At 35.3% G+C, this 24107-nt stretch overlaps 1 protein-coding gene across 3 annotated transcripts in view; it reads right to left on the reverse strand.

The window, feature by feature from the left end:
• The window catches only part of Epg5 (ectopic P-granules autophagy protein 5), a 141501-nt gene that overhangs the window by 73390 nt on the left and 44004 nt on the right, over positions 1–24107 (reverse strand). For all 3 annotated transcript variants that reach the window (XM_081748984.1, XM_081748982.1, XM_081748983.1), the window contains 9 exons: positions 21811–22047; positions 20613–20776; positions 19558–19764; positions 15382–15505; positions 10307–10473; positions 6714–6863; positions 3164–3338; positions 2187–2329; positions 1077–1254 (listed from right to left, as the gene is read on the reverse strand). In XM_081748984.1, the coding sequence (XP_081605110.1) occupies positions 1077–1254; positions 2187–2329; positions 3164–3338; positions 6714–6863; positions 10307–10473; positions 15382–15505; positions 19558–19764; positions 20613–20776; positions 21811–22047 (1545 nt within the window). The remainder of the gene's footprint in view (positions 1–1076; positions 1255–2186; positions 2330–3163; positions 3339–6713; positions 6864–10306; positions 10474–15381; positions 15506–19557; positions 19765–20612; positions 20777–21810; positions 22048–24107) is intronic.

The following is a 24107-nucleotide window of genomic DNA, read 5'->3' on the forward strand; positions in this document are numbered from 1 at the left end:
TAAAACCAGCTAGAACAGATGGTCAGCCCTCTCCCCTCTGCAGCATACTTTTTATTCTCTGTTGCCAAACTTACTGAAGAATATATTACAATTAATCTAACGCATGTAACGTAAATTGGAGACCGTGGTTGGATTTATATGGGTCTTGTGTATTTGTATTAAAAATTTCAAGTCATTACCTGTAATACTTTGTTAGAAATTAGCATATTAAAATTTACGTGTTATCAAATGGAAAGTTAGAAACCTAAGCGAAGAGGTAGAAGATCCCCTTAAAAAGTGTATTATTATTAGTTGAAACATTCTTCATTGACTGGAATTAAAATTACATTGTCGCTCGCTGATGAAACTCTTACCTTTCATATCCAATTTTTCTTTGGCATAACTTTTTTTTTTTTTTTTTTTTTTTTTTTTTTTTTTTTTTTTTTCTTCCGTACAGTCCAGTGGTTTGTGGGATACTTCGTTAAACTACGATCAAACTTTTCTAAAATACAACAGAGTTTCTCAATAAATTAGGACGGTACAAAAGAGGTAGCGAACTCTGGTTTACAAAGCAAGAAAAAGTGGCATTAAGTTTATGACCTGGTCCGCATCGTTCAGTTGCCATCTGGCCAACCATAGTAGTTCGTGGAGTAAAACGCCAGGAAATCTAATTTGCATTCTTTTTTCATCGAAAATCTTCCCCGTGACTTTCTAAACAACTCGCATTTATATTAAAACATGTAGTCATAATTAATGTTATTTTACTAATTTAAAAATTATATTTACGACTCAGAATATCTTGCGGGCAAGGAACAGTCGAAAGCAAAACATATTCTTCATATAAAATTAATAATAATTAATAACACCATCTTATTAATTGGAGGTGACCTTCAATAGGCTCGAGTCATCCAGAAGGCGCACATTTTCGCGACCCCCAGTGTGTCCCAACATATACAGTTGAAGAACTCCCGACCTACAGAATCTGGTCTTTCTAAAAATTATAACAACTTTGAAATATAAAATGCACATTTTTATGTCTCGAAATACACATTACCTGGCCATAGTTTTATCTATAATTACTGCTAAAATATACTGACCTGTCCGAGTATCTCGATGCATGATGTCAGTAGTTGTTTTGTTGGTGGATAATACATAGTATCATCGTTAAACAATGTAGTCATGTGATAAAACAACGTCACTCCAACGTCTTGAAGTTGGCCCATAAATTCAACATCACCTCCAAATTTGCACTGTTGATGTTCATTTGATAGAACACTGAAACAAATATAATTTAGCACTACAATTTTCGTTTTATAGTTTTTAAATTATTAATAATTGCAAGTTGCTTTTTAATTAACATTTCCTATAACGTAAACCGCTTGAAAACCAATTTCATCAATAAATTCTACGGCAACTCATTTTGCTCTTTTAAATTATTAAGGATTGTTCAAAAATCGTATTAAACGTCCAAAATTTTCCTTATAGCTGTCAGTATTGTCTAGATAGAGCTAAGGAAAGTCTTTAGTGGGGATAAACACATTCCATACAAGATATACCGCAAAGTTACAGCAAGCATCCAACATATACATGCAAATTTGGCATACTCAAATAAAATGAAAGCTAACATTTGGAAAAATTTCTTTCGCGAAACTTCAATTCTATGTTCCAATAACAATGACAGGACAATCGGTATCAACTTTTCATTAAACATCTGAAACAAAATCTTTATAGTACTGATATCTTTTTTAAAAAAATGGTTTAGAAATGTAGGACGGACCAAAACAAATTATACTATGAAATGGATAGGTATGACTTTATTTAATTTGGCTTCAAACAAATTACAAATATTTTCAGAAAATATAATTTTTGCAAAGAATAAATGTTCCCAAAGAACATGGACAAATTTGGCGTTAAGTATGGCTTTGAATAAATCCGTAAGAAGATACGAGAAGAGCAAAATGTACGTGTATCACAACTACTTTTAGCCGACACTGTGAAGAAAATCGCACAAATCACTGAGCTTTCAATGTTCATATGAATAAGCTTCAATAATTATAATCGTTTTATTACGTTTATCATAGAACGGAATCTTAAGTAACGGGAGACTTAAGTAAGGTACACGAACTTAAGTCTCATGTGAGGATTTATAAAGGAATAACATTCTCAAGGAGTAAAATATGTAAAAACTAAACTTTCCGCATACTTACGTAACTACATTCTCTATGAAAACACTGGAGCTACACACTTTCTGCGGTGGAGGTGCCAGCGATCGATTTAGAAGGCTTTCATATTCACTCCTATTTTGTTGAATTTGATGTTCCACGCCTTCGTTAATACGACTTTCACAAAACTAAAAGAAATCAAGGAAAATCAAAACAAGTTATATACCATATAACAATGAAATCATGTTTGTATCAATATTGTTTGTATAAATGACCTACCAAAATAAATTATCTTGCTTAAAAAACACGAACACAAATAAAAATATTTACAAAATGTATATTGTTTAATATAAATAATTTTATTTGTATGTGTCATAACGTAAGATTATGTTTAAATGTGTTATCTTTTAGTCTGTCAATTTAAAAGGTTCCTCCAGGTCAGGTTCGGTTTTTTGGAAATTGGAGTTTCATTTGAGAAGTCAAAAAGGATGGACGCACCTGGCGGTCACTCTGTGAGTGATACGTGTAGTCGTATTATGAGTATTTTAATAGTCTAGTGTAAAGCTAAAAACGAGGCTTTCCACAGAAGTAAACTTAAGCAGATTGTAAACTACAGTGGACTTGGTAGTCTATCTTCTTTGTGAGAATGGTGAATATTCATATGCATTCGGTCATCACACTGTCCGTCTCAAATATTGAGAGTTACGGACAAGAACAGAGTGCTAAACACTGTTAACGTGTGTGACTACCAACTCTACATAAAACTTAACCAATAAATTGAACTTGTGATAATTGTAATTTTTGTATCAAGCATGAATTCTGTGCGCCTATTAAACTGCAACATTCAACAATGTTATATGTTCTTAAACAAGTTTATAGGATTTATTTTAACGCAGCGAAAGCAGTTCTCTTATTGAACAATTTTTTAAAAGTTCACGTCTTCCTTAGGATTTCTTGCATCACTCAACTTGTTCCTTTACTACAAATTCACTACGGAAATGAAATTTTATATTTGTTTTTACCTTAAGTACTATTGGCGCTGGGCCAGCACATGTAGGATTTGATTTATTTGATGGATCAGTATCACAAGCAGCATGAAGAAGAATTTCGGTCTCAACATTTTTGTACAAGCTCGGTACCAATTCTGCAAAATTGCAGTCCAGTGCAGTATGTTCTGACGTTCTCAGCGAAAATATCCTGTAAAACAAATACAAACAATACAGTATTAGCCCAGGGATATCAAATCAGAGACAAACCACAATGTCAATTAATAACACAAGAAAAATGCAGTGAATATTGTTTTATAGTTTAGTATAGTCTAAGATAGCGGTAGGCAAACTTTTCAGAAGGGTCGAAGAAAACAAAAAAGTTTAGGTTGCGGGCCAATATAATCTATTAAAAACAATAATCACACATTTTACAAAATTCTTGGAATAGCAAGTCCTATTAATAATTGGAAGTTTCTCATAATCTGTTTCTAACTGCAATCCATCGATTCTCAGAAGCGAAGTCAAATGCTCAACTGTCAATTTGTTTATTACAACTCTTTCGAAGCAATCCTATTCTTTTCATTCGTCAAATTAGGAAGATGTTATGGATCGGATAGAACCTTTCAGGAAGGGGAAGGGGGGCAACTGCTCGCGGGCCGTAGTCTGTCCATCACTGGCTTAAGACTACTGTGTAGTAGTATTTACTTATGGTAAGTCACCTGATACATACAGACTAGCATGAGACACCCAAGCAAGTGCCCATCAGGCTCATGCGTTAAGACGGCCCTACAGATTAGCATAGAGCGCCCGGAAAACTACTCCTCGACCCCATGTCTTAACAGGACCCTACACATTTGGACGCTTCTCAGTTTTTTATCTACTATATTTTTTTTTCTTTTTCCCTCATTTCTCCTCCTTTTTATCTAAATAAGTGTTCTAGCGAAAGTGTTCTTAATATTGTAGTTTATTACCAGGTAAAATTATGCTGAAGGGGACAAGAAGCACATAGAAATGGAACAGCTTATAGTGTATTTTTTTTTTTTTGGTGTGTGATAATGCTTTCAATATCTTAAGAATTCATTTTTCATTCCCGCTTTGGGATTCCATTCTTTCAACTCTCTCTCCCTATAAGTACATCTCATATAAATTGTCCGATTCGAATGCAATTCGCATCACAGAATGTGTTTGCAGAGGGATGCTGATTTTAATCTGAATGTCCCAGCACACCGGCCACCGAGTGAAAGGTGATCATAGTGTCTGTAGAGGGCACGTTGCAAATACCTTGAAGGTTACCGGACAACACGACGAGTGCATATTCAAATCCGGAGTGTGTGGATTACAGTCTTTGTCTGTATAGTGGGATGTATCAGGACGGGTGGTTGTATTGCAGAATGGTCTCTCGCGTGAGTCATGATGTATTAGTGACCCGCAACGCCGAGGAATGCTTGGACAACAGGATCATGACTATCAATAAAATCAAAGCTTTTGTCCGCCCCGCCTCTACTCCCATGAGCACAAAACCTACACCTACACCATGTGAACGCGTGAGCTCAAAACAATCGATTGTTGAAGGCATACTTACGTTTCTCTCGTAGGATTACCTCTGACGTCTAACGTTTTCGATGGTGTCAGGATAGAGAGCAGAGTAAAGAAGAATGAAGGCCACTGGTATTCAGTAATGACACTGTTTATCGGAGATAGTGATAACCGTTAGACGCACAAGTGAGGGACATGTTCGACACCACAGCTGGAATTTTGGCATGGAGGATAGCAAACTATTCAATCAGCTCGTCTGTCTTCTTTTACGGATTTATGACTAGTGTGTCGTATATTCATGACGTCACCAATCCTGTCCCCTAACCTCATCTTATTTGGCTAAAGAAGACGTGTGGTTAATGAAAGTGAATGACAGTGAAATTAAAATCTTTATGCTCTCCCACTGGGAATCCAACACCGGACTATGTGCACCAAAGGCACAAGTGCTAGCCACTAGACCAGCAGGGAAGGCTCTATCAAACACGTGCTGGTCATAGTATAACAACACCTGACTGCCAGCTGGCTACGGCAGTTATCATCACCCACCTATGGAAAAATCTTCAGAAACCACGGAATGCATTTAAAAAATAAATAAATAAATACACTCGGCATCCGTAAGGAAATCTCTACCCACGCAGCTGTTTGTATAGCTGCTCGAGGCAATTATTAAGGTGAGACTGTATTATTTTTCGAACACTCTGTATAACATGCTCGAAATGTCCCACGGACGCAATGATGGGTTCACTACCTTCATCTTTTCTTATGCGCAAAATTTGGACCAGACCTAGGTTCAATATAATATAAGATATTGAAAAATTAGACTTACACAGAAAATGAATTTTTCATTATATGCATATATAATTGTGGCAACGGTAGGTGAACATTAAAACAATGTGCATGAGAGTGCAAGAGTATAACAATGTTCCACTTTCATCTTAATGCTATAGGTAATACTATATAACAGCGTTTCCCAACCGGTGTGCCGTGAATGGGCCGCTGGTGTGCCGCGAGGAATCGAAACAATTATTAATTTTATAGCAATCAAATTGCAAAAGGTAGGGAAAAATGTATATTTGTATTTCACATTACTATGAAACTCTACTGTGAATCTACAATTTTAAGTTTCATATCGGGTTACTGTTCTGTACATTTCTAATGTTGAAAAAAAAATGGTTATCATTGTTATGACCATTATTGCTTCTTTATTGTTGCAGACTATTTCCTAACTTAAAAATTTAAAATATCATTCAATCCTTTCGACAAAGTACCTACATTTGTGTTTTAAAAGTAAATGAGATTTGTTTGTTCGTTCGTTATTTAGTGATCTTCCTTCTTAGTAAAAGGTTGGATACAGTTTTTAAAAAGAAAGCGTATTTTTAAAAACTTGAGTCTAATATTTTATTGCAATTGTTTTCTATTTTTAAATTAGAATGAAAAATAAGCATAATGATTTACCACGGAAAAAAAACAATGATCGAACTTTCTTCTCTGTGAGTAGGAGACCAATAATCACAGAAAATATACCAGTTTTATATTTACAAGTAATAACATCTATAAGTGTGCCGCGAGAATCCAAGTAACACCCGTAGTGTGCTACAAGTTGAAAAAGGTTGGGAAACGCTGCTATATAATTTGACAAAATGACTTTTTTTGAAGTAAAAAATCGTAGGGTTTTTTTTCAATTTAAAAAAAGTAATGGATTTTTCCAGTCCCATGGATACTCACTTGGGTGTAGGAACTTACGAAATAACGTATGAACACCACATTTTGGAATGCTGGAAACATTTCCATCTAACTTTGCCATCTTCCAAATCAAAATCAGATATTCTCGATGCCTGAGAGGATGTATGAACTTTTACCACGTATTTGAAATAGTATGAAGAAATATGAGTTTTTAAAAAAAAATAATTAAATACTTAAAATAACATGTTCACAAAATACACGTACTTCAAATCTTAAGAAAAATTTCAGGTCTAAACCGGAATCATAAGCTAGGTTCTGTGAACTGTATTCTATGTTTATATTTTTTAAAACAGTATGCACTTACTGTGAATACTCAAGTATTGCTTTAAAGGATGACCTCAATCCATTAAGCATAGCCCCTTTGTTAATAAGCATTTCCCTCTGAACTCTTGGAACAACTGGTTTCATGAATCTCAACGGTGGAGCAGGTACTGGATGGTCATATGATTTTAACCTGTAACAAGGGAAACAAATTATTAATTTGTATATGTATTTCTGATTAAAACTTACTGATTAAAATGGAAATATAAAGTAGACTCCCGTCTGTATAATAATAATAATAATAATAATAATAATAATAATAATAATAATAATAATAATAATAATAATATAATTAAAGCTGTTAGTAGTAACAAATGAAAATAACTCTAAATTTTCTTAAAAGAATATACACGGTGTGCTTGGAAGTTTTAAGACAGGAGCCGCCATATCTAGAGGGGATAGGTTCGCACGTGAGTGTGGAAGGGGAAGTCTCTTCTATCCTTGAAACATCCTACAAAAATCACTACGATACCTTTGTTCAGTAGAAGTGGCGATCTACTAAATGAAGACCTGTGTAATTAGCGGATTAGTGCTTTCGTAAAATAAATTAAAAACAGAACAACGAGTATGTGTGAAATTTCGAGTTCAAACTGGGAAATCAGCTTCGGAGATTTATTAATTCCTAAAAATAGCTTTCGTAGATAAAAGTCTGGACCAGTCAAATGTGTTTATCTGATACAACAAATCCAAGGCCACGAATCAATCGAAGACGGCCTCGGTCCGGTCGGCCTTTCACTCAAAAACCAAGAGAATGGCAGACGACCTGAATTAACATTTCTACGCGATTCAGTTTATTTTAACTGAACACTGGCATACATGAAGTTCCACAGCAAACGACCCACTCCTTACAACTCGTCACCGCGTCGCGCTAATTTGACCGTGGATAATTGGAAAGGGGTGTATTGGTCCGATAAATCCCGGTTTGTGCTACTCCTCTCGGACGCGAGTGTGCATGTGTGGCGCCAACAGCACAAAGCTATTGATCCCTCGTGCATGGTGCGTACTGTATACGCAGGTTGAGGCGGCTGTATAGTTTGGGGATGCTTTTGTTGACATGGACTGGGACCGATGCTGGGTTTAAGGAACACTCCACGGAGCTGCAGCTTGTGAATTGGCCCCATAACTCACCGGCGGATCTTAATCCTACAGAATATTTATAGGATATTGTGGAACGAGCTCTGCGCAACATGACTCCTGCACGACATCTGTGGGCTCATTGTGGGACGCCATCAGGAATATATGGTATCAGATCGCCGTGGAAACATCAGAAACTACAAGAATTCATGCCACGCCTTATCCAGGCCGTCACCTGAGCAAAAGATGGACCAACAAAGAATTAGGTAGGTGGTCGCAATTCAGTGAGCACTCAGTGTATTTATATATATATATATATATGTATGTAACTGAGAACTGAGCAGAACTATATAGGTATGTACTGCGTTCAATAGAGAGAGGCAATACTGACAACCATTGAACCAATACAGGAGATCATCTTGTGAATAAATTTCTAGATTTCGATTTCAGCTTTTATTGTTTGTGTACGTTTGAGTTCTTAAATCATGCAACATTTTGCGATGACTGCCTCTGCCTCTGTCCCTGACACACTCTCTCTCTCTCCTTTCCCCCCCTTCCCTCTCTCTTTCCTGACTGCGAATTTATCTATTAACTAATTTCTACCAAACTTTTCTGGGTATTTTATTTAATTTTCGTTTAGCGTCTCTTTCAGTAGCGAAGCTAGATGAAACGTGGATCTACAGTTTAACATGAGATTCGAATCACATGAGGTCCCGCTGAGAATCAAACCTGGGTCTACCACGCCAAAGGCGCGTACGCTAAACGCATAGCCACGAGGGAACTCGGGGTGTTTTATAATTGATGCTTTGTGAGTAGGTTGTAACTCCGAATTGTCAAACACACAGTAATCTGCTGAGACATTACTTTACCTCAAAAATGGACCAACACGGATTATGCATAATATTAAAATTAATGGCACAATTTCCATTTCGACATGAGGAAATACACACTCGCTGAATTGCATAAAGCAATTTTGCTATGTGCAATATTTAACTAAAATAATATATAAACACCTTCACCTAGTTTCTTAATTTTTTAGACAGAAAAATATTTGTTTGTCTGATTAAAAAATAAATAAAATTATTAAGTTTGAATAACAAGAATAAATGAGATCTCCAACTAATATGGTAACAACACATACGAGGTCTGTCTAGAAAAAAACCGAACTTTATAAATATAATGCTACTTACCGTTTGTTGAAGTTATTCAGATTTAACATCTTCAGACTATTTCCCTTCACTATTGATACATTGTTTCCAACGCGTCTTCCACTGTAGGAATGCACTTTTTGGAATAGCCTGAAGGTCCCATAGTGAAGTTTTTGTTATCTCTTCTATGGATTGGAAACAAATCTTTTAGGGTAGATTTCAACTGCGGAAATTGAAAGAAACCTGCAGATGTTAAATCAGACAAGTAAGGTGGCTGGGGTATAACAGGAGTATTGTTATTCGCCAAAATCTCCTTAATGAGGAGCTCCAAATAGTTGGGAGCATTGTCATGGTGCAACGTCCATGCTAAATTTTTCCAAGCTTCCGGTCTCTTTTTTTTGTCACAGTCTCAGTTAAACGCTTCGTCACTTCTAAATATTACTCTTTGTTCATGATTTGACGACGTGGGTCGTATTCATAAGGAAAAACACCACAAAAATTAAAGAAAACAATAAACACTAATTTAACGTTTGAGCGACTTTGACGTTCTTTTCTGGGTCTCGGAGAAGATTTTGCCACTAATTGAGATGAATGTCTTTGTTTCAACGTCATAGCAACAGATTAAAGTATCGTCACATGTTACGATGTTTTTCAAGAAGTAATCGTCTTCTTTTGCACGATCCAAAAGATCCTCACAAATTTCCAAACGTGTTTCCTTTCGTTCACTTGTAAGCAACCGTGGAATAATTTTTACAGCAACACAAGGTACGTTCAGTTTCTCAACTACGATTATGTGACAGTACGATTTACTGATTTCTATTTCCTCAACTATTTCGCGGACAGTCAAACAACTATTTTTCCGTACCACATCGCGCACTTTCTGAATATAAACATTATCACATTATGTTCATGGCCATCCAGGTTTTGCCTCGAAGTCGATAGGTGTTCTTCCTGCTTTGAAATGCTGAAACCATTCACAGCACTGTGGTTGGTTCAGATTCTTCCCCATACATTTCCTGCAACATTTTTACAAGTTTCTGTTAGTCTTGCCCAACTTGATACAAAATTTTGATGCATACACGCTGCTCATAGTCACGCAATGGCACAAGGCAGGATGATGCAATTACTGTTAAAATGTTTGAGAAGAATCCTACTACGGGGCGATGGAAAACAGAATATCACGAACAACTTCGCTGATTGTATGTTTTTGAAGTTCGGTTTCTTTCTGAACAAACTTCATATAAAGTCTCCATAGTGTAAAATAGACGAAATATATATGACTTAAGTAAATATACATATATTGATTTATGATAATTAAAAGCCATTTGTTACCATACATCTGTTGATCACTTACCTTCGAAGAATCCTAACTGTTGGTGTTTCCTTTTCTTCTTCTGTCAACGGAATAGTTTTCTTTGTACTGGGATCATTCAAACGGAAATGTTGAGCTTCCCATTCCCGTGCAGCGTTCTTTTGACTTTCACGTACTCCTTCAAAATCTAAAAATTCCAGCCACGGATTCTATTTCAAAGGAGATCAAAAAAATAATTTGTTTGTAACGGATATGGAAAATGAATATGATTATAATAAACAATAAATGAATTTTTTTTAAAGTATTTTAAATAATGAATGATATACCATATCACATTTGGTCATTCTTTCCAGGGACTGTTAACAGAAGGTTCACAAGTTAAGAACATCACCTTGTGAATCTACTCTTGTGAATTGCTTTCTAGAAAAAGAAAGCATTAGACTATAGTTAATAATGATAATGAAAACCTCTTTTTAGGTTAACCTGTATGGCTGAAGAAACCGCTAGGTCTGTTGCCACAGTAACAAAAGCCGGCAGTGAATTTTATCATGTGCCGATTTAATCCAATCCGGATTGTTAAATACAGAGTTCCTGAACGTAAGTTCTTATGTGGAAATTATGGTACTTCGCTACGAAACTAAATCTATTTCTTTTTAAGGTATGTAGCACGCAGAACACATTACGTGGTGTATGATGATGAAACTTACGCTCAGTAGGTGACACTATTAGGAAACAAATAAGCAGCAGTGTTATTCATATACCATGTGAAGGAGTTTGGTTTATATGGTGTGATATTTTCCTTATTATTGCAACAGGAAGAGGTTGTACATTTATACCACTTCCGGTTATAGTGGAGAGATTAGAGTTAATTCTTACTACATTCTTGGGATACTTAATTCATAACAGATAGTCGCTTCTCTCTACTCTACAACGATCACCGTTAAAAACTGAAAGTGGTTGATTTCCGCCACTTCCGGTCTAAATATGAGCTATTAGACTGGAGATGGAACATATTCTTAAGACACTTAATTACAAAAAGCCGCTTCTCGCTACCCATTACGATTTTTATTCTACGACGATCGTTAAAACCGGAAGTGATTGATTTCTGCAGCTTCCGGTTTGAAAGGAGAGTTAAGAGAGAAAACTGTACCTATTCTTATAACTCTAAATCGATTCGAAATAAACCGTTTTTGGCTATCTGTCATTGTGTTTGCTCTACGTAGATCAATATTGAAACCGGATGTTGTAGAGTATTTCTACCACTTCCGGTTTTAGTAAAGAATTAAGGATGGAGTTGTACTGTATTCTTGGAACGCTTAATCGATTCCAGAAAACTGTTTCTCTCTATCTATTCCTGTTTTTGCTTTATAGCAATCAACGTTAAAACCGGAAATGGTTAATTTCTACCACTTCTGGTTTGAATATCGGCTCTAAAAATGAATTTGTTTTCTAACTTTTGACTACATTCTGGTTAAATTTACTTATGATTGAGGAAATAGATCTTGAGATTTTTCGTCTCCCGGATGGATGGACAGTAAATATATAAAGAAATTTTGGTAAACCAAACTTCTTAATGACAATAATAAAATCCTAGATCTATGACAAACTGCGCATCATATATTACAAAGAATAAAATAGATTCCTGTACTTAATATATGCCTCTTCAAATTCTGCACACTTACCACACTTTTGTTGATTTTGCGTAGAGCTTACAAAAATTTCATTGCGCATGAGAACAGTTATATGGTTCAAGAAAAGACAATAAACTGGCAAATGGAGGAAGCTGCATTATGCGAAACTTCACAACTGTTATACATCACAAATATAACTCAAATAATAAACCTGAAGCTTTTAGAATGGGCGAGGTACGTCACTCACATGGTAAACACATGCGAGATCTTTAGTACTGTATTAGAAGAACTTGTAGGGAAGGGATCTTTGAGCTAAGGATTAAGAAGGGGAAGGAAGAATAATAATCTACATGCAGTGGCTAAAAATAATTATTAATGAACTGAGTTGATACACAGGATTTAATGGCGAACTTCTGTTTCAGCGGCGATGGGCTTTGGAGTTTCTCAAGCGATACACCTAGTTACTTTAGAGCATATGAGTTCGTACATAAGAAAATATCTAAATTATCATAATGATCTTAATGGAAACTCAAATTATTTTTTTCTATTTTTATTAACTGATCATGCCATTTTTCTTTAGAAAGCCTACTTGCCACTAACGGTGCTTCTAAAATCAAGTTTGTCAAAACATCTTAAAAAAATCGTTTTTGATACTACTAGGGTGTCCCGTAGTTTTCAGTGACAACCATATGGAAAATGAAAACGAAAGAAACTGGTGTAGAAGAGACTTAAATCACTGTATTCTATAGTAAATATCATCACTTGCGCCAAATTTGGAATGCTCTGTGTATACCACTCCTTGGACTTCGAGTCGAAAAATATTTGCACCCCACGTCGCACATCATCCTCATTGGCGAATGCTTTACTACGAAGAAAATGTCCCATTGCACGGAAAAAGTGATGATGTAAAGGTACTAAGTCAAAACTGTACGCTAGTTGTGGTAACAGTTCAATACCTTCGAGGTTACGGAATGTTTCTCTGATGACACGAGACATATGGCCGGTAGTATTATCCTGCTGCACCAACAGATGTTTGCGGTTAATTTAATTTTGTTATTATTATTATGATACAGCTTGATACTTTCGTTCTAGTTGCTCACAGTAAAGCTCAGTGTTCACAGCACGACTATGAGGAACAAATTCCTGGTGCACAGGACCTTCAAAATTCCACCATACACTAAGCATAACTGTTCAAACAGCTCCTGTTTCGCCACAGTGCTGCATCCTGCCTAGGTCCAACTATTAATTACTAGTGTCTGGAATCTGATAGTAAATTCACTTTTCGTCTAACGTCTCAAGTCGTTTCATGAAATGCTAATCTACAGGATTTTTCAAGAATACTTTGCACACTTCCATCGTTCGTCGTGTCTACTCAGGAGTAGGGTTGGCTGGTTTAAACCAGCTGGTTTAAAAAAAAAAAAAATGGTTTAAACCAAAAAACGCAAATGTTCGTAAAAGTGTAAGTGTTTGTGAAATCTTGATGAACACACATTTGTGGGTTATCACGTTTCACTCCCGTATATTATTCGTATTATATTCAGACCTAAATTCCCCATTCATTACTCAAAAAGATTATACTACAAAAGCAGCTTTTTTTATGTAAGTTTATAAGTGTTTGTTTTGTGATTTTTTTTATAGTTATTATTGTTATGTAATTGCAATCAAAGAAACATTCTAAATATTGTTTTGTTTCAATTTTTACTATTGATAAAATACATCGAAATGCCGTACTTTGTGTGTGTGTGTGTGGGGAGGAGGGGTCATACAGACCCCACGAGAGGCATTTAGTGAAATGAGAAGTATCTTCGATATCTATTTATGTATAAATGAGTCTGAGCCAAAGTGGACTCAAATAATTCGTATCTTTGTGATATGCAAATTAAGTCGTCGTATTTCTTTAATTTGGACCAATAAAAGTCGTTGTTAACTAACTTGAATTAAATTAGTTCTTCTGTACTCCGTAGTACTTTAAAATTGTCCATATGTAATTCAGTATAATGGTTTCACTTGTGCAACTGTTTATCTTTTTGTCCTTCTGAAATGACTCTTGAGAGCTATATTAAGAGGCATGTAAAGATCAGTACAACGTATTTTTATCAGGATTCCTTCGTGAGTGAGTCGGCAGACGTATCGCATTTGTGGCCAATTAGTCCTGGTTCCGAGTTCAAATGGAGGACAATTTCTCTCGGATGTAACTCGAGAAGCAGTTTTTATTCCGCTTTAAGCTTATGTGACCCCTTCCAGCATAACCCGGCTGTTGCATAATAACATCAAGGCGAAACAAACTTATTTCTGTCCATATATGATATAAATATATAGAGCAAATTATTTAAACCAAATAAACCTGGTTTAAACCAAAAAACCTTTTTTTTTTTTGTTTTTGGCTTTTTCAATAAAAACCATGGTTTTTGCCAACACTGCTCAGGAGGAAACTGTTCGGAAGAATTCAACATCGTCTGTACACCTTGTCGACACTGCCAATATTCTTTGTATGGTTGATTTTAAGGTACCCACCACGGCAACAAACATACGGGTGCTGGTACTCGGATTTCACTTTACAGCTTGGTGTACAGCCTCCATTTTGAAGCTAGGGGCTCTTCTTGCAGGGCCTTTCTCTGGTAAGTCATAATCACCCTATTTGAATTTTTTGACACACACCTTTGCTGTACCCTAACTCGCTGCAAGTTCCTCTTACGCCGCACAGGTGTTTCGTGGTACTTCATGGGCTGTGTGTCTCAGTTTAAACTTATACAGAAGAAGCTCACGAATAAGCATTCTTTGCCGCTCCATATTTTAGGTTAGAAGTGCACCTACCACTAGACTAAAGACAGTCAGTAATGGATATATACCAGAAAAAGGATTTATCTGTACATTGGCGTATTCGTTGCTATGTTCCTGTTAACAACGAATGTTTCCAGGGATTCTCGAAGTTCATGTTCTCATATGACAGGAAACTTACGGGATACCCTGGTATTTTATTTGTAGATGACTATGCGCGATGGCCTTTATAAAAACAGATACGTTTTCTTATCGCGACCTCAAATAGAAACAATTAAACTATTGTGATTTTTTTTCTTTCTTACAAGTTTAACAATACTGAATACTGTAGTTTACAAATGAGAAACTTCCACTTTCGTAAGTTCTCTTTCAATAGCATTCATTAGGTCGTCTATTGCTGGACGTGTTGCCTAGTTTCAGCTATTCAGAGCAAGATGTTTCATTGTAAATGATTAGTTTCATTACCTAGCAAATTTAAAGGTAGTGGTAGTTATAACTAGGATAGACTGTTGTCTCTATCCCTAGCTGATGTTTTCTCAACAAATATAGCACCTCAAACATACAAAATTAATTGAAATTACAGATTTAAAGGCAAGTTCATTTTAAAACTCATCATATACTTCTTACTTAGATTAATACATTACAAACAATACTTTGAAACTATTTATTTCTTACATTTCTGCAGCCTGTAAATTCAAAGCTGCTTACCTTATTTCCTTGAAGAATGAGTACTAATTTCTCTGAATCATACTGCGGCGGAAGCGCAGGTAGATATAAATTTGGTTCAAGAAGTCTTGGCTCTTCAAGCCACAAGCTGAATGTTCGGAATATCCTGAAATATTAACAAACCTTGCAGTAAGAGGAGAAAAAGCAATTTAAATACACTACACTATTCTTTAGGATATTTATCATTTATTAAAAATACACTCCTGGAAACTCATTTGAAAGTACTGGGAGCAATTTATTTATGTAGAAAGAAATTGATACACAAGAAGAAAGTGATTATAGGTGGTAGTGATGTCAAAATAAAGCCCATAGGACATTCCGAACAGGATGAAAATAAATTTTAAAAAATAAATAAATAAAAATAAAATTTAAGTAGACACCTTAACTCATCGTGATCGCATCTTAACTAACTAACCATCCCGAGCGGCTATAAGCAGCCAGAAGTACAGATATTGAATGTCTGTCTACGGTATCCCACGCTGTATCTTAGTATAGGTGGATATTGGTAACTGCCAGAACCCGGCAAATTGTGAAGTGCCATCTCATACATGCTCTATACTTTTAAATTCACAGAGCTAGCACGATAGGGTACAAAGTAGAGCACACTGGGTTGCTCTATGGATACATGCGTTATCCTGCCAAAGATGGAATTTCCCTCCAAAATGTCGAAATAAGGTCCGAGGGCAGAATTGACGTTATGAATGTACAACGCACTAGTTATACTCCCCAGAATGAGATCAGAGCAAGCCTGGCGAGTGACTTATTCCCATATCAGAATGATAGATGTGGGCCTTGTATGGCTAGTGCGAATACATGGTGGATTTTCCTGCTTACCAACACGTCTATGAACATGAACTGTGTTAGAGACAAAAACGATTCTCATCACTCACTGACTTCCATTCGCCTAGCAACTTCAACTACTTCCACCACAGAAAAAGTTCTCGGCGATGAGCATGTCAAGGGTAATCATACGAGAGAAGCGCGGAAAAATAGAGATTTGATTCCAACAATCGATAGTTTATGCCCTTATGTTGGGGAAGAGGGTAGACGTAACGGTGGATATCTATCGCACTCAAGTTCTCCGCCCTGTCAGTTAGGGCAGTCCGAACTATCTTTATGTCCAGATGTCCAGGTGTTTCCAAGCAGTGACGGAAACATCTGCTGTGGAAATTCTCTGCTTACTATTGTGGATATTACCAGTGCTCCAGTGACACGTCACGAGCCACGCAAATGGAAATTCTGCGGAACGGAACGGCCACCAGGCCTTTCGCACTTTCATCAGATAGCTCCGTTCAGTTGCTTGCACAATACGCGTTTGCTATGGACATTCTAGCATTACAGACACAAACTGAAATATATATATATATACACACACAAGCAGTGGTGGTGAAAATAACTGAAGATATCGAAACACTTAATATTACACAATTCAGAGACAGCTGGACTGTACGTTTAGCGCTTAAGAACGAGTTTGGGAAATTTTAAATTAGTAAAATGTTACTGTCAGATTAGCGTAGACGCAGAACCACGATTTTTGTCAGACTTGCAAAAAAGATAACATTTTAATACATATGGACTCTAACGCGAAATCGATTCTATGGCAGAATACAATAACAGATAGAAGAGGAGAAAGACTGTAGGATTTGAAAATGAGTAACAACTTAATAATGGTCAACGTAAAAAGAAACCCACAACCTTCAGGAACACTCAGGGAGACGAATCAAATATTGACCAGACAACAGCTTCAACGAAAATACAGTCTAATAAGAAACTGAAAAGTCTTGGACACCCACAGCTAGTGTTCACAATATAACAATTTCTGATATAAAATCAAACATCACAGAAATAGCTTTAAATGAAGGAGCAGAAAGCCTTTTATACAATCCGGAGGAAATAAATGGGAAGATATTCTGGAAAGAAATAAAATTACAACAAATACAAGATAAAAATTATCTAGATCAATTGGACCTATTTGACAACACTTTTTATCACTTGGAGAGAGGACAAGCATTCTCAGCAGGAATGCTTCAGTTCATTTATTTTAGGAAATCTTGACATTTGGCGATAGCGAAAGGAATTAAAAATTTTAGCTGTCACCTTTACATAAAAGAAAGGTGTGCCAAGAAAGGGAATTGCCAATCACAGTGAGTGGAAAAGCTTCAAAGAAACATTCCCAGCAACCTTTCTATAACACAATAACGTGACAAAACGTTCTCTAACAAACATTGAGCTTTTCAATTTCAATTATTTCAATGACAAATAAAAGTCCACTGAATATAAGAGTCTCGCCAGTATAAACATGAATGAAAGCGATCTGATTAAGCAACCAATCCTCAAATATTCTACCTGCAAAATTTCATGGAAACCAGTATGCGTAAAATCACTTCGATTCGCGGTAGAAATCTACAGGCTCCATTGACTTACAAGGCATTATATATATATTTGCAAAAGTAAGTTGATTTATTTCTCTAACCTTGAATTTATCGTAAATTCAATTAAGTATTGAATTAATTAATTATTTAGGTCTTTTAACTTTGATCATTTCAGATTAAGGAAATAGATTACTCAGGCAAGTCACTTACTATTTGCTACTTCTGTATTGTATCAATTTTACAACCTACTTTAAAGAATAAGGAAGATATATCTGAATCGAGAGAATAAAAGTACGCGAAAGGAGAGTATACTAATTACATGGTTAAAATTCTGATAGTACCATGTTCAAATATTCTAATTACGTTCTTAGTGCCTTCGAAAGAAACTGTTCGACTGTTTGAACAATTTAGTGGTAAATGCATATTTGCTTGAATAATGCATGAAAATTATTAAATTATTAGAACAATTTTAATATCATGAGGCACACATTAGTGTTGAAAGAGCTACTTTGAATAACCAAAAATAAAACCACCAATATATTAAGTAAAATACTAGAAATTATTATAAATTTATGTTTAGAAACAGGCGTAATATTCAAAGTGAAAACAAACTGAAACCTTCAATTTAACATCCTATGGTTATGCTTCTTAAGCAAAGGAGACAGGTGGTTAGTGAAAGTGAAAATTACGGAAGCATTCATGGAGTAAGAATATAGAAGAAAACGTGAGAACTCGAGAAAATCTATTAACACGATATTGTGCAACATGATATCGGATCGAACCAGAATTCCCCAAGGCCGCGGTGGCTTAGTGCTGGAGCGTTATGGTGCATGGGGTTACTGGTTCGAACCCAGTTCTAATAATTCATATTTACGGTTACTTGTGTGTCAAATAATTTAGTCAGTTAATATCTAGTTTCCAATGTGTAAAGAAATCCGTTAACTTTTACACAATAAATGAATTATCAATAGATCAGAAATAGCCTTTATTTTACTTTCAGACTGACGAAGAAACTTCGATCTTTCGTATTAATAAGACTTACCCTATTCGAAATCATTACCTTAGAATAATCACTCGCTAAATTAAAATATACTTTATATACAGGATGAATCTTCATGAACAAATACGACTTTTTTTTCTAGTACTGACAGTAGTACTTTTTCTTTTCTTTTATTTATTTATTCATGAAGAAAGGCTGAGGAACAAGTTTCCACTCTTAGATACTATTTCCCTAGCGAGGTCCAACTTTTTCTACTCCTAGGCATTTTGAGGACTCACAAAGCATTACACAGTATAAAAAGTCAACGAGAAAAGAAACTTATGCCGAGATTTGAGATTTTAACGATTTACAGTACTGTTGAAAAATGGTAGCAAAAAAAAAAAAAAAATAAAAAAAAAAAATAAATAAATAAAAAAAAAAAAAATAAAATAAAATAAAATACCGTCCCATATATTCAAGTGTACTTATCGTAATCATTATCATCGTATTTATCAGCTAGTTCAACACTCTGACACAAGACAATATTATTTGCTGCCATTTTCTGCGTCGCCTTGCGACTACAGACTGATTTTGAACCGTTACGTATTGTTTCGAATCGTTACGGATGAATACGTTGACCATACAAAAGTCTTACGGATTTTTATAAATGCTTTTCATTTATGGAATAAATAGAGTAGAGACATATATACAACTCACGTACTTATGTAGTCAGTTTAATATTTCCTGCATGATTACGTTGAATTTCTTGTATTACTCAAATAATGAACAGCAAGTGATTGTACTGACCTGGAACATTTCTCGTACCACTGCCTCTTTTCTGCGCTAACATCATTCTTCTCATTGTATTCTTCGTTCACGTGATCTGCACTTACAGTCGATTTCTGTTTATAGTATTCAGTTGCGTCTTGAATTCTCTTCTTCAATTTCTTCAGAAAACCTAAGTTAATCATACCCTCAAAGAACTTATCACCAACACCACCCTGGTCTGGTACTCTGAAATGAAGAAACATATCTCTTGGAATGTGTAATAAAATGTGGCGAATAAAATTACATGTAATGTACGGTGTAATATTAAACATAAAAGCCATTTTTAATGTGATATCCATTGAGAGTGATGTTTGCTGCCGGCATACAAGAGCAGAAGGAAGAAACAGCCCAAATATTTTAGCATTTGACCAGATAGGTAGAACTTCACGGTCAGCACGGATAAACGGTGAGCACATCAATTCCAAAAACAAATGGTTGAGTGAATCAGACGTATGAGATACTTAATATCAAGGTGGTAATAATTCAGAACATTTCTTGCTTTACAGTGTCATTAGGACATCATATCCGCACCTACTAATCATCCCCATTAGTAGTAGGATGCTCCTGACTGATAGCGTAATCATCTATATCTGTGTCGCTTCGTGAGAATAAACAACGCGCTAGAATGTCTCAAGTGATGTTACACCTAATCGGAGAGGTACACATATGTCCCCCAGGACAATGTGGAACATGTCCAGATCAACGAATATGCGAAATACGTGATTCACAGGACTCCTTCTGTTGATGCTACAACAATGAGCCATATGTCTAAACTGGACGGGCATAGTCCGACGAGTCTCCGGATATGGGCACATACTAACTGAATACATAGTTTCTTCGTATCAACACGAAAAGAGTATTCAGGCCGACGATATTAAGATAATCTGAGGTATATCCTCTTGCAGCTATATAGGATTCTAGCTATTCTCAAGCGGTCCTCAACTTTCATGTTCATCTCAAACTTAGTTTGAAATTATATACTTCAGTATATAATTTAATTGTATAATGTATTTAATTTGAAAAGTAATACCTACCCTGAGGCCGATGGTACTCTAGCCAAAAATAAGGTGAAGAATTTCTGCCATATAAGTGGAAGTAGAGGATGATCTAACGGAGTATCCAACGCCTGTTGAGACCATCGATAGATCGACAAAGTATTTGAATTAGGTGGAGATATCTTCACTGAGCTTGCTGCTCTCTATAAATAAAAATAAAACAAGAGACTAAATATTGATTATCAATCTACAAATGAAAACTATATATCTGGGAGATAAAAATTCAGAATAGTGTGTAGAATAATTTTGATTAACTATTATATTTTAATTATGAAATATCTCTTTCCTACCTCATCCCGTGAAATGTATTCCTGCGTACTGTTTCGGAACAAAAATTCACTGTTTCTTCCACGCACCTTAAGAAAACACACTGCTACATGAAATATGTTGTTACGGAAGATTTTTTACTATATAGAAGAATATTTAAATTAAAGACTGATTCTAACAAGTTTTAGTTTATTTTATTTTACTTATTTGTGCATTTACGCAAGGGAAAACTTAATTTTAGTGCTTGTTTTTCGAGCGGACTTTCAGAACACATCAGTAAGTATTTTGTTTTTACAAGATCCATACTAAAAAAAGGAAGAAATTCATATCACTTTGTATCTCATGTAGCAGCGAATCTTAAGGTGCGCAGAAGAAGGAATGAGTTGATGCTCCGAAACAGTATGCAAAAACGTATTTCATCGGATGATTAGATACTAAAAAGTTGTTTCATAATTAAAATATGCATCCTACTGCATCGTGAAGCAATTATTATATTTTAAATTAAAATATTGATTATCATTAGTTAATTATCATTTTTCAGTTGAACAATATCACTCACGTATTTCTTCACTTTTATGATCCCATTTTTCTTCTTTGTACAATCTGTAGTATATATTATTTTTCCGAATAGCCAAAATATTTGTAGTTCGACTTAAGTGTGCGTGGTTTTCAGTAAGAATCCCACAGGAAGAACATTAGCCTACAAGGGATGAACATGTAACACTACAGGAAATATTTTGATACGAACGTGCAAGAGAACGGATGTAATTCGTATGAAACTGCTCACCGTTTCACATATTTCCTCTTCACATGTAGTTCATAAATCTTTTATTTTTGCGGATTAGCGGCCAATTCTTCAAGAAAACAAAATTAAAAAGAAAGTATTTATAAATGTTAGAAGGGAGCTCACCTTCACAGCTTGGTCAACAGAAATTCTATCGCCTAAGCGAATTTCTTTCAAAGTTTGTCTCCACAGTCCTGTCTTTTCTTCAATTTCATCTTCCTCAACTTCTAATACGAAAAACGCAAACCATGGGCACTCAGCACAAGACGAGCGTGACATCAAAGATGTTAAGGGTACTGTACCAGTAGCTACCCAATTTATAAAAGATGTAAAAGCTCCTCCTTGTCGAACCGCTGCTGGACTCTGCAAAGTAAAATACAGAAACATAAAAGAAATCCTCATACATATTCACAAAAAACTAATGGGTATATGAGTACAACAGTGAAGGGAATATGAACTATAGTATAATTCATATGTAAGATATATTTCAATATATAATAAACTAAGAGTTAAAACATACAAGCCTATTGTGATGCTTTCTTAACACGAAAACTTTAGAGCAGGCTATATAACACGAATTATTATCGAAATTTAACGAAATAAATAAATAAAGAATAAATAAGAAATTACATGCAAGAATAACGATTGACAGTACCGGTAACTGTAAACGCAGAAGTGTATTACTAAAGACCAAAACATGCGCATAATAAGGGAGAAAAACACACTCAGACCGTTCCAAGTATTTTAAATTAATTCCGTATAATAACATCCAATTGTAACTTTGTGTAACTGTCACTTCGTGGAATCCCTTTTTGAATGTTTCCTGTTTTAGTTATATAGTGAAATCACGCTACTGCACTGATTACTGCTACCATTTGCTGTACAGAAATGCAATTAATTCTTACCTACACCAATAGGGGAAGTTTCGCACAACAACATTCGTAAAATATTATAAATAGTACTTTCTACATAAAAATAGTCTCCAAGTATCATCTTAATTAAATATACGCCAAAACTTACTTTTCCAGAGTAATATTTTTACCACCTTTGGTGCACGTGGTTCCGTGTTCGATTCCCGAAGGAAGCGCGTAAAAATTTGAACGCATTATGGTAGTTCGGCTTCTACGTAAACTTAGTTCCACACTTCGTATAGCCTCGGTGCTGAAAAGAGATGTTAAACTTAAAATTAACAACTAAACGAAATTTTGACGTGTGGGCTGCAAAGAGTTAAATAGTTACGCAAAATTTGCAACTTAAAACGTCTTGCTATGAATTTTCCTCAACTGTTTTGATGGATTTAAGTGTCTCCATCGGTAGGATGGAGTCCCGTGAACAGGCGAGTCTGCTGAAACCATCTAAGAAAATTTACAGCAAGACATATTACGTGGTAAGTTTTGTCTAACTATTTATTAAGATGAGTCAACTTAATGTCGTTAGATAAATAGCCAATTATGTAAGCGGGTAAAATTACGTATCAAATAAGATAGTGCCCTAAATACTTTGTTTCCGTTAAAGCACTGATTCAAAACATGCGAATTCATCAAGCTTCTCACTCACTTGTCTTCTTCTACAACCTCATTTCCAGATCATTATTATTATACGGATGGGTAGTGTTATTTACAAACACTGTATCGTAAAGAAAGAAAGAAGAAAAAAGGAACAGTATTCGGAAATACTGAATACCTAATAGTCAATTTCATAAAACAGCGCTTATATGGTTTGCTAAATTTTTACAGTAAATCTAGTCTTCACAGTGAAGTTGAAAACAACTTCATCCTATTTTCGTGATCAATCTTGATTTCCAGTCGAAACATTGAAGAAATTACATTTACTCGAAGGATAAGACGAAATAAGATTGTTAAACTTTCCTGAATATATTTATCTCAAAATAAGACAAAAATCGGTATGCTTCTGTCATTGTGCTTTGTTAATGGGAACAATGCAGCACAACTGTTGTAGAAGTTCGCATACCATAACGGTCCGGCATAAATGACGTAAAAGTCGATATAACATAATTTTGAGCGTCACGTACGATAATTTGTTTCATTCTGACTGAATTTTTTAAAAGGAAGGAAGGAAAAGTATAGTTCTTTTTGATAAATTCCTCATTCAAAGAAACAATATGACCATGTGTATACTTACGGTTGCGATCAGAACTTTGGAGGTGGCAAGTGCATAGATAGTTAACTTTCACTTTAGAATACTTTGTGTTTTAGTTGTTGTTGTCATAATTACACATAGTAACTTGCGGAATGTGTAACCGATTGGTTTCTATGCGAGAGTTTGTGTGCGTACTTCAGATTCGAATACCAGTGTGGCACATCATATTTACAATTAGGCAAACGTCGTATGGCATTTGAAAAAAGCTACTTGAATTAAGTTATATATTTTTCTTTTAAAAAAATCAAATTCGAAAAATTTTA

This window comes from Thermobia domestica, chromosome 2 (genome assembly GCF_964235325.1).
Source record: "Thermobia domestica chromosome 2, izTheDome1.hap1.1, whole genome shotgun sequence".
NCBI lineage: Eukaryota > Metazoa > Arthropoda > Insecta > Zygentoma > Lepismatidae > Thermobia > Thermobia domestica.